The 12,314-nt window shown below is 42.8% G+C and overlaps 1 protein-coding gene across 1 annotated transcript; it reads right to left on the bottom strand.

The window, feature by feature from the left end:
- Positions 1-305: 305 nt before the first annotated feature.
- Positions 306-11,506, bottom strand: LOC119885044 (oxysterol-binding protein-related protein 5-like; the record flags this gene model as incomplete). The annotated part of the gene is given in 18 exon segments (XM_038695298.1): positions 306-1,509; positions 1,902-2,004; positions 2,092-2,206; positions 2,475-2,604; positions 2,799-2,978; positions 3,262-3,398; positions 3,805-3,894; positions 4,063-4,160; positions 5,114-5,212; positions 5,462-5,558; positions 5,710-5,808; positions 6,694-6,775; positions 6,925-7,109; positions 7,355-7,568; positions 10,658-10,820; positions 10,924-11,008; positions 11,305-11,330; positions 11,333-11,506. Coding segments are annotated over 18 exon segments (2,213 nt in total), but the record flags the coding sequence as incomplete, so codon positions are not given.
- Between the last annotated feature and the right edge of the window lie 808 nt (positions 11,507-12,314).

Below are 12,314 nucleotides of genomic sequence, written 5' to 3'. Positions count from 1 at the left end.
GGTTAAAATCAGTAAAAACCAAGATCACACACCTGGTTTTGTATAGCACAACTATAATGGCTTACTCGCAAACATGCTCCCTCACACTGTCACACTGTGTCTCACACACACACACACACACACACACACACACACGCGCACACACGACGAACCCACACAACCCTGGGAGAGCGATTGTCACTCCTGGTCTCCGTCCTCCAAGCTGAATTAGATTAGGAAAGTCAAGGTTAATCGCCCAATAAATACATTCTCAAATCTCTTTTGAAACACGGACCTTGAGACAATATATACAAAGTGATTAAAAGAAAAAAAAAAAAAGCTCATTACTAAGTGTTTACATCTTAAAACAGTCACTTGAACATGGTGTGGACCAAGATGCACACACAAACCCCTTCTGTTAGGCCAAAGTACTCAATTTCTTTTATGTTTTGTCACTCGTTCCCTCTGCCCCTTCTTCCACATGTTGCATCTCTATGTAACTGATTGTACACACTAGTGTCATGGTCTAGACCAAAGCAGTGCTATGTTATTATCCCTTCGGTTACAGCACTACAGGCACACAAATACAAAGACACTCTGGCTCTCTGCCCTGCCTCATTCCCCATTATCCTTCCTTCCTGTGTGTCAATACAAACACAAACAGTGCTCCCTGTAAACAAGTACTCTTTGTCCTTTCGGATTATAAATACTGTTTTGGTAAATTCATCATCATTAAAAGATGAGACAGAGTGTATTTGAGCGTACATCGATACAAAACACACACAATTGCACTGTTGGAAGATATTCCTTCGTTTGTATACGTCGTGGGTTTCTTCTTCTTTTTGGCTTTAGCGTTAAGGCCCAGAATCTGGAGTGGAAGGGGAGTAGAAGAAGTCCAAGCGGTGATCTGCCTGCGCCCATAGGGCCTACTGTACTGTAGGTACACAACACACATACAGGCACACTAACAGATAAACAGTATTGCAGGGCAATATAAAAAGACACTAAGGAATGGTGAAACATCCTCTCTGTCATATCTTTTTGCAAAAGCATTCTTCATCTTCATCATACATTTCCTCTTTTTTTATTCAAAATCTTTTGAGCCATGCTTGTTTTTCATCCCTCCTTTCCTGTCCAAAGTGCGTGGGTGCTGTTTCAGTCTGGCTACACTAGGGGGTGCCGTTACTCTCTGCAGATGGCTGACAGGCGGTGGCTGTGGCTGTGTTTATTGCTATAATGTCCGTGCTCCTCATCTCTTAGAGGAAATCAGAAAGGGACAAAGTTGCCCTCCTAACACTGATCCGAGGTCTCAGCTGCTGATTAGAGACTGTGCTTTTTGGAGGGATCTAATGCCAGATCAGTGCCAGAGGGAAACCCCTCCCCAAGGAGCGGGCTCAGGTGAAGACGTAGTTGAGCAGGAGCTGTGAGAGGAGCAGTACACAGAGGATGAGACAGTGGCGGCCTGTTAACGATGCGCTGTCGTCTGTTGCCCTCTGACGAGCCAGCTGACGACTCAGAGCCACCAGGTTCCTACAGGGAGAGAGAAGGGTCAGCGTGAACAAGTGATTAACAATGCTCAGGAGGAATTTAGTCTAAACAACATCAAATGAACGAAAACACAAATGTGCAGAAAAATATTTTTTCAAGTTCTGATACTGGCGCTGATATCAATCAAGTACGGATATTTTTGTTACAGATGCACTGACTTTTCTATCCATCCAACAGTGGACGTGACAGTTTAATTGTTTAAATTTGAGAAACATCTTTCTTTTCACAGATAAGAAACAAGATCCGTGTGAAGGTTGTTTTTTTTTTTTCACCTCAAGAGGAAGGATGTTTGTACCTCTGACCTCTTAAGACATTATGCTACCCCTCTTCCCTCCACAAGTGTGTGTGAGTGTAAACGTGTGCGTTATTTTCACCTCTGGATGTCCTGCTGTGTCTTCTGAATAGATGTGATGGTGGTCTCTATCATGGCAATGTCCTTCACCTCTTTATTGCACCGTGCACATTGGTTTGAGAACCCTGGACACATGACAGGCGAGAACATAACGACTTCGGTAGCGCAATTTAAGATTTCGTTTTTTGAGTGCGTGTGTGTGTATGCCTCACCTTCACCCTCTGAGGATTCGTGTGTGGGTTCTGGTGTGGTGCTGCTGCTCTCAGTGTTCTGGCTGCAGCTGGACGGCTGACTGCTGGCTTTCCTGTGCTTCCCGTTCACCTCAGCCTGAGAGGAAGCAGAAGGGTTTTACTGTAAGTGATTCAAACTTCCCTTCAGACAAACTGACAGTGAACTGTTAACAGCTGAATAAAGCTATACTGCAACGATTAACAAGTGAGAAATAAAGGCGCTGATCATGCTTGCTAGTTTTCCAACAGGTGCAGACTTGACAAAAACCAGTGCAGCTTTCAATTTGATTAAATGTCAATGACACACCCACGAACACCAAATCAGTATAACTCTAGTTTGGAGGTGTGCGATTGGTCTGGCTAACCTTCTGTCGGCTGGCCCAGCTGTGGCTGTAGGAGAGTCTGTTGTGTCGCCTCTGGCTTTTCTCGTGCGTCTGAATCACTCCATCCTTCTCGAACTGAACCAGAGAGCGCTCAGGGTCCCATGGTTGCGTGCTGCCAAATAGGATAATACATGAAGCTGTGGGCGCAGTGCAATGTAAATCTGAACATGTCATTATTTCCACGTTTTTTTCTCCTCTCCTTAATCCGCGGCTAAATCCTCGTTATACTGACCTAAAATCTAAACTAAAAAGACCAGTGTGTGCCATCCCCTGTGTTTTATTGGCTTGGTGTGAGTGTGTTCATACTCCATGTGCCTGTAGGTCCACTCGGAGGTGACGGGGTCCTGATGGAAAAGTCGTGGGGTCCAGGGTTTGTCTCCTCTCTCCCTGGCCTCGGTCCGCTGAGCTTCCTCCAGCACAAACTTCTCCTGGGTGGCCCTTAGCTGGTCCCGATCCATGATGGCACTGGTCACATGCTGCCACAGTCTGTTGCATATTAAGCGCATATTAAGATTGCATGAACACGAGGCAGACAGATTGCACATGTAAGTGTTGTTGAAGTCAGCAGTAGTTTAGTTTGTTTGCTTGTGATGTGAAGTGGAAGGCATGCTGGCTCACTGACAGATGCCATTATTAATGTCATTAATTACACCTCTATTTTACCTGCAAAATGTATTCTGTGGGAAAGATATTTTATCCTGTTTTCATGTTTCATGCTTCCTCAAATTATAAACTGAATTAAGTTAGGAAATAAGCGCATGTGGTTTACCTTTCAGACTCAAACTCTCCCTGCTGGTCTATTTGGACCACTTGTCTCTTGAGGCGGCTGCTGCGAATGTCTGGACTCGGGTTCCACAAGGTCTCCTGCTGGCCCGAGTGCTTCTCATGAATGAACACCTCACCGTCCTGAATCCATCAAAATGCCAACAAAATTATTAATCAAAAGCAATTCATCACACAGACGGCTCAATATTCCTATCAATGTTCATTAATTATGTAATAAAAATGTAATGCGATACTTTTTTTCTACTTTTATTGTTTTCGCTAACAATGTCCAGAACGTTCATTTTCAAACTTTTCTATACTTTCTTACTATGTCAGACCCTTCAGCCCACTGTAAGAGCCCTCTAAACAGGGTCATCTACTTGCCTAGCTGCTCCTCCTAAACCTCTACTTACCAATTCTGCCTCTAATTACTACAATTACTGTATACTGAGTGGCAGCAAGTAAGGGGCAGAGAGTGATGCTGAAAGATGAATTTAAAAAGGGAGACTGAGCTGGCTGGCAGGGGCGGAGGGTTAAAAGCTCTCACCCAGTGTCCATCAACGGTAGCCAGTAGCTCCTCTCCCACAGAGATCTTCCCGCTGATCTGATTCACAGAGCAGGCGCCTCCGAGGAAAGGCTGCAGTGAACAGAGTCAATGTGTCAAACACCTTTACTAAAACTGCCGTCATCTCAGTGTGTACAGCATCAGTTGCTGACTAGTCAAGCAACTATTCGAATGTAAGAAAATAGTTAACTGGTGAAAGAACATTTACAAACATTACAGATGTTAACTAAATCTTTATACCTTGAGTTTGAACTCCAGCTCAGTGAAACATTTTGTTTTCTCACACTCAATCGTAACCTTCCCACCCAGCTCTAGTGTCATAGTGCCGTACAGGATACCTACAGGAGGCACAGATATAGTGTTACAGCATCAGATAAACGGCACAACATTGAACAGAATATAGATGAGAAGAGCAACAAAATCCTGTAGGAAGTCAAAAGGTAAATCATACCATTCCCCGTATTACTGCAAGGTGAGGAATATAATTCATGATCTAGGCACTCGCAGTGAGCGCGTTGCTTGATGGACCGTGAACAAGATAAAGACAGTAATTTATAACGTAACCCATGTACACTCGCTGAATAAACAGAATTGAACTGACGTAGTCTGACAACGAGGACCATGGCAACAAACAGCCACGGTCAGATGGGTGAGGCATTTTCCACAAACTAAAAACCATCCAGGGAGTAAACAAAGAAGACGAAACATGCTGTATAATGATAATTTGCTGTAATGAAACAGGAGATGTAGTGTGAGCGGCACGTTAGCAGAGCAGCAGCAGCAGCTTCAGTGCTCAGTCTGTGTCTGCACAGGATGCGTTGAGGCACAGGATTGAGTGCAGGTCACCCACGTTTTGGCAGCGCTCAGCGCACTTAAAATGGACTTGACGCGTAAAAAAAACGCTTCAGGTCAAATTTATGCTTGTTTAACATGAGTAAAACTAGAACCATCACAAACCCTGTGTAGACAGCTGGACTGATTAAAACCATAACATACCCTAACCATGTAATTAGCTGGCTAATGGATCTAATAGTATTTAAGGGGACAGTGAAGGTGACTGTTAAGTTCTGAATGAACAAAACTGGATTGTTATTAGCGTAACGCATTAAGAGGGACATCAGCACCTTAAAGTCTCTAAACAATGTATGGCAATAAATAACTAAACAATACTTTTCCCCCCCAAAGAGATGATGCAGTGTAAAGGAGATTATGGGAACCTACTGCCAATGTAAACATGGCATCAAGGGCATGGGCAGATTAATTAGCAGTGATAGCCATCAAGATCGGTTACCTTTGCAGTGAGCGTACGGCATGGTGATGACATACTCCTCATCCCTGCTCAGGAACAGCAGCCTGGCTTTGCCATCCAGAATAGCTGACAGGGAGTTACCTACAACAGCAGAAGGACAGAAAATCCCTTGATTAAAAAATACAAGTATCTTTTTCCCCTGTAGACTCCCCTTAAAAAGCTCATTCCGGCAGCAATTTGTCTTACCTCGAGGAAAGGGTGGGGATTTGTCTTTACGTGCATTTACATTTGATCATATATAACATATGTATGTGTAGTCCCTGTTGCTGATTTTTCTGCTATGACAAAGGATTACATATTACATATTGTAGTGTGTGCTGTGTATTGTACCGTAGAACTTGGACTTGGCCAGGATGCTCCCGCTGATAGAAAAACCATCCTTCCTATTGCAGATATAAAAGGCAGAGATGGGAGGATGGTGGGACACCTGGCAGAGAAAAAAAAGAGAGACACTTGAGCAGCAGAGTGAGAAAAGGAGGTGTGAGATAACCTCTGGCACATTTTATGCAAAATATTTCACACAAGGAGCGAATCGTGTCCTGTGCATTTACACGTCCTAGTTATGAATCTGGTTTAACCTGTTCAGCTATGTAGAAAGTGCAGCTGTCAGTTTGAGGATGAAGCCAGCAGCAGCGAAACGTTTCCCCTAGGATTGGGTTGTATGGCTTCTTCAGACCCTGGAAAAAGCAAACATATACAGCAGTGTTAGAAATTGTCACAGATAATAAACATCACCACGGAACACATTACCACTTGTCTGGACTCAACAGTTCAGCAGTACTGTGCAGGAAATAATGCACAGTACTGCAGCACACAGTCGCCTAGACGTCCTGATAATGATAAATCAGGTTTCTACCCATCCATCTCCGTTGATTCTACATAGTCAGCTCAAAAAGTGTTGAGCAAGGCTTGTTTAATCTGCAGCCATAATCTGCTGGCTCATGTTCAGTGTTTTGCTGTCACTGAGGAAATAAGTTCCTAAGGAGTGTCTCCTGCCGTTTTTACAGCCGAAACATATCCAAGACAGAGTCGCTCGTTAAGCAGCCAAGGAACACAGAGTCACAGAATATCAAGTTAGAAGATGGTGAGTCCAAAAGGGACGGTTTGATAAATGCTAACACAGAAAATATTCCAGTACTTGTAAAACGGCCACGTCCAAGAGCCTGACAAGAGAGAGTGAGTGTGAGACTAAAAAACAGAATGGAGGGAGCTGTTATTCAGCTGAAAGCTTTGGCAATGCCACTAAACAGCTGAATCATTGGTTACTGCTGATCTTTGAGATGGAATCTGAAAGACCATAAAGCTATAGTTTATGTTGACTGTATTTTATTTAATGATTCTCATAAATTCTTTTGAAAATGTTGTCTGCTTCACTGTTATTTAGTTTTTACTGATTTAGCTGTTTTAGTTTATGTAATAACATGGTGTTAGCTACGTAACTATCATCTTCCAAAAGACTTTATCCAAAAACAGGTGTTGCATCTTATAATCAGGGTTGTCTTGTATATTTGGGCCACTATGATAGCAGCAAGCCATTTGGCACTATAGCAAACAAATCTTACCTTGGGCTTCTTGTAGAAGCCAGACAAGTACCATCTCAGTACCTGCTTGATCCGACCGTATGCACTCTCCTCCAGTGCAGCTCTGTGGCAGCAAAGATGGTGAAGGAGACAGACAACAATTATGACAAGAAAAGCAGGCAAATAATAATTCCAGTCTTCATCTGAAAAATCCTAAAATGTACACACTCCTATGGACACACACGCACAGTATAGTGACTTTAAGTTACTCACTGTGAGAGCAAATCGGCGTGGTAGTAGTAATCAGACAGTTTGTCCAGGAAAGAGCGTGGCTCCAGGATGAAGGTGGGCAGCACCACCTTGGACAGGTCCATGCCTGGCCGCAGCTGCTTCAGCAGGCCCCAAATCAGACCCTTGTTCTCCTCTGATACAGTCTCCACCTGGGACGCCTCCCCAGCCTGAAATAAAACATACAACATGCACATGGGTGGGGTTAGCAGAGAGTCACATTATTATCTCTCTGGTCAGAGACCTGGTTGAGATGACAGGGACAATCAAGAACAGAATTTCTCTAAGCCAACCAGTTTTCAGAACACAACTAAATACCACGAAACTTTGAACGTAAAAAAATAAATAAAAAACAATATAACAAATGACACAGCTCCCTAAATAAATAAATAAATCTGTAAACTCAGCCCCTCACCTCAGCCATATCCTCTGTGCTCTGCTCTACATAGGCTGTAGCCTGCGGCCCGGGGGACAGCTCGTCTGATTGGTCCATGTCGCTCTCCCCCGTCAGCCTTCCACCATTTTCATTAGCTGTCGTGTCCCAGTCATCATGAGCCTCACGCTCGGATTTGTCTGAAAAGCCGTCATGCTCCATGTGGTGATTGCCCAGCAGCACAGTGTCATTTAATCTGATAGTAACAGAGAAGAAGTGAACACTAAGGTTAGAATTATAAGCAAGCCCTGATTGTCAACCATTTTATTGCTACGGCATGTCCAGTCATTGATTAAGCTATGTCAAAGCCGTTTTGGAAATTATGTTATAAATTACAAATGAAGAACAATCACAGGATTTAATGAGGTAAAAAAAATTTGTGCACTGATCTCTGACTTACAGTTGTTGCATCTTAGCAGATGTGAACTGGTATCATATGTAGCTCTATCAAGGTCAGTAAGTCATTACTAGGGATAATCTAACAGAGTGTGGGCGCTTGAGGATGTTTTAATGATCAAGATTAGACATTAAAGATGAGTAATGTCACATGACATTACTGTATAATCATCTTACTTGATATTAGTTCAGTGCTGCCAAAGCTTTGATGATTACCTCTTCAGCCAGGCAACCTATGAACAGCTCGAACATGGCGCATCCAAGGATACTGAATTTGTTATGTTCTCCCATATCCTCCTCCTCACGGCTATGATGAGTAAAGCCCACTGCGTTAGAGACTATCCACTTTAAAAACCTGGCTGACCTGGATGGTCTGGATGTATTTAGTAAATCTGCCATGTCTGGTTGTCAGGACAACCAGACCAAACCACACCAGTTCATCCCTTATCCCCCCTGATCTGCCTGGTCTGAATGTGACTGGCTGTCTCAGGGGACACAAACAGGGTACTGTATGCATATGCATGTACTTTACTTACATACACATTCTGTACATCTAAGCACTCATGCTTTCACACACACACACACACACACACACACACACACACACACACACACACACACAATGTTGGGAGATAACTAATTCAACTGCATCCTTTGCTGATTTGACAATTTCTCAATGTGGTATTCTCCAGTCCAGTCCAGTCCAGTCAAAACCAGACATCAGATGTGTCAGCAACTGGACCAGAGCAAAGTAAAATGAAATCAAAAGAAATAAAGTGAAGAAAGTCATGCGTCAGCTTCTAAATGGCCAAAGAAAGGAGAACGAGAATGAGTAGGGCGATAAGAGGGGTGAAATCGATAGTTTAAAAAAAAGGAACATCATGGTTCCAATCCTACAGCCATTTTACAAGTCAGACAGTCGATGTCTCTGTGCTCTGGTGGGTGCACACGTCCAAAACCTCACTCAGGCACATTCAAAGGGACACAGAAACAGACAGACAGAAATTAAAGCAGGTCATGCATATTTCACACCCTCTACACTACTAACAAATACAGAACAACATTAGGACAGGGTAGTGTGTCATATGCTTTCAAAACCACATTCAGTGCTGGGATTATGGTGACAGAAAACAAGGAAACAGCTTATTTGCCTAACAACAATGGAAGGGAGTTCAATTTTCAAAATGCCTGAGGGAAAGATAGACAAAAAGAATCAGATTCCTGCACACTCTGAATCACTAACACTAATGTTATTCATTAACCCAAACACGCCTGGAACAGAGGCGACCTACCTTACCTCAAAGACATACAGCATACAGACAAACTCTTCTCGGGAATCAAAACACCACCAATGATGTTACCAGTAAATCCAAATCCAGGCGCAGTCTGTCCTTATCTCCTCTCCTCTCTTGTGTGCACGGAAATGTTTTTAATCTAGTCACTAAAAGGTGCTGTTTTGCTTCCTCGACTCTGGCACGCCCGCTTCCTGAATGTGTGTGTGCCTGTTCTATCTGTGTGCCTGTGTCTGCATGCGTGTGTGTGTGTGCGCACTGTATTGCTGCCGTCTCTTTCTGGGTGGCGTATGGTTAACATTCTATTCCATCTTCCTGCTCCTCTGTCAGTCATGTGATCGTACGGGCTGCTGCAATTGGCTGGGAGAGGAGCAGAATGGGAGGGAGAGCTGGGATGGATGGCCCAAGGGAGGGTTCATCCATGGAGGGAGGTTAAGGGGGGGGGGGGGTGGGGAGGAAAGGGATGTCTATGTAACGTAGCATGTAAACAGTGCAAGAAGAGCGCTGCACAATTTCAAGAAGAAATAGGAAAATAACTATGATGGATAAATACCAACATATGTGAGGATTGTAAAAAAAAAGAAAAAAAAAAGACAGACATACTCACAAGCATAAGCACATGAACACATACTGTTAAATACTAATAATAAACAATAACACAATTATAGCAGATGCAAAACAGTGTAAGATTTATATATAAATAGAGCTTTTACAAGAAACTACATATACTTAGGAGTTCAGTATAGCCACAGTCTTCCACTCTCCACCACATTATGGGTGTTGGCTGCCTTGCTTATAGTCACTCTTTACACTACTTTTTCAAAATCTATATCTCAATTTAAAACTCAAAGCTCTATTTATTATAGACAATATAAATAATATAAGACTGACACATTTTAAAGACTTTAAAGACTGTTCCTCTGACATTTCCACACTAATAATAATAATCATAATAATATTTCCAGCTCTAAATAATCTTCACCAAATTTTCTGTCCGATGCCCAGGAAAGCAGATTTTAATCAGTTTCACAAGGTGCTGCTTTATACACAAGTGGCTCCAATGATTAAATGTAAAAACAATTATAAATAAACAAGGATTACATGAGAGGCTCAAACTAAAGCAACATCACACTATACTTGTTCTGTTGTCTGCGTATACTGTACTGTTCCAGCACAGGAGGAAAGCATCACAGTGCTGCTGTGTATTTATACACCACATTTCATCAATGAAAAATGACACACCACAAAACCACAGTTAATTTCTCTTTAGGTCTCCCCTTTCTCTCTCTCCATGTGTCACACACATACAATATGTGCAGTGCAAGTATAAGGCATATCTCTGGGAGTCCATGTTTCTTCAGCTGTTATTCCGAGTTGATGACCAGAAATCACAGGGACAGTATTTTATGGACCTAACACCTGGGAATTTCTGACTACTGCACACATAAGACAGCATAGATGTGTAGCAAAGCAGTATCGTGCATGAACTGGCAAAAGCAACATCTTGTAGTGTGATTACAAGAAACATTGAAAAATAAACTGTAGGCGATTCCAAAAAAACAAAAAATAAACAACACCTTTTAAAGATATTACTTACTGTAGCAGCTCTGCATCAATGAGTGTGGTAGACTGCAGCAGGTGGAGTATATTGGAAGACTCTGAAGACGTGCTGATATCTGCTTCTCTCCCACCTTTGGTGGTCAGCTTATAGAGACTGGAGCAGCTGAGAGCCAGCTCCAAGGCATCCATCCAGCACCGGCCTGGAGAGACAGACACATTTTAAATGAGTGTCATAAATACGTTTTGCTCGTAAAAAGGCGAGAATGTACACTTCCAACCGAAGCGACCACACATAAGCCTCACCATCGGACTCAGATGTTGCTCTGAAGATCAGGTAGTTGCTAGGTAGAGGCTGCGTGATGGAGCCAACATTCTCTCCTTTGGGACCCTGAGCATATGGATGAAACTGTGAGTCACGCTTCATCCCATTTTAGTCATGTTGTACCAACAGAAACAAGCCTTAATGGATCCCCGAACAGGATAATTGTCACTTTAAAATTAAAACTTGGTGAATAAAAATGAAATCAATATAATTACAGATAAAATTGCTTTTGTTTGAATCAATGCAAGTAAACCCAGAATTTTCAGTGTTTCTAAAACAAATTTTCACTATCATCTTCTTGATCATCTGTTATTACTGGGTTTATAAAAACCAAAAGACACGAGTCTACAAACGTGTGTGACCTTGACAGCCCAGATGGATTTGTCCAGGGGTGATAGAGCTTGAAGCAGAAGCCGTCCTTCTTGGAGGGTCTCTCAATCAGCTTGCATGCACTGAGCAGGACGGTGCCCACCCAGTGGTCCGTTTTGGGGGTCTTATAGATCAAAAGAACTCCAGGCTTCAGGGCACACCACAGCTTGGTCCAACTCTTTAAAGACCACGGATCTGAAGGACAAGGGATAAGAAATGGAATATGGCATTATAGCATCAGAGCATAACATGAACACAAGAAATATGATAATGTTGTTTTTTACAATTACATATAGCAACATTATGTTCAGTAAACTGAACATAAACATGAACACATTCCGAGCTGTAGAACTATTCCATTGTTGCACATTATTTGTAATTCATAGTTTTCACGTGACATCATATTCCAAGGAAAACGCTCCCTTGGAGGGCAAAAAAGACGTTATTTTCCGCTGCCACCAACAGGAAGCAAGTGATACAGTGTTACTTTGAGTTTGTTACAAGAGACAAGACTGAGCTGTGTTAGGTGAGGGATTCCTACAAGGTAAACGTAAACATTACCACAGAGCGCTGGCAGGGACACGGCGGGTTTTTAATGGCAGAAATACCGCAGTGGGTGCTGTTATAGGGATCGCAAGTGCCCAACGCTTGCAGTTTGTGTCCATATCTATCTTTTTCTTGAGTTGAGAGGTGATCCAAATAAAATTTAACGGCTTGGGGGCATCTCTACGAGGGAGTCCGGTGTGGGCCGCTATCTTGGTGTGTTGTTTTGCCCTCCAGGTCACCGAGCATGTCACATGACTGAAAACTATGAATAGCAGATGAACAAATTACAACCAGCATGATAATTAGCAAAAGGTGTATTGACAGATGAGACAACATCTGAACAGCTTGCTGCCAGTGTGACTCCAGAGATATCATTATTTTGGGTCCAATGCAACAGCTCTCCCTAACAGACAACATCCCCACACCTTTAGCCATTGGACATGATGACAACACTGGG

This window comes from Micropterus salmoides, unplaced genomic scaffold (genome assembly GCF_014851395.1).
Source record: "Micropterus salmoides isolate LMB-PRFRI ecotype aquatic unplaced genomic scaffold, ASM1485139v1 Ms_hic_scaffold_3880, whole genome shotgun sequence".
Classification (NCBI taxonomy): Eukaryota; Metazoa; Chordata; class Actinopteri; order Centrarchiformes; family Centrarchidae; genus Micropterus; species Micropterus salmoides.
This window is presented reverse-complemented; position numbering and strand designations above follow the sequence as displayed.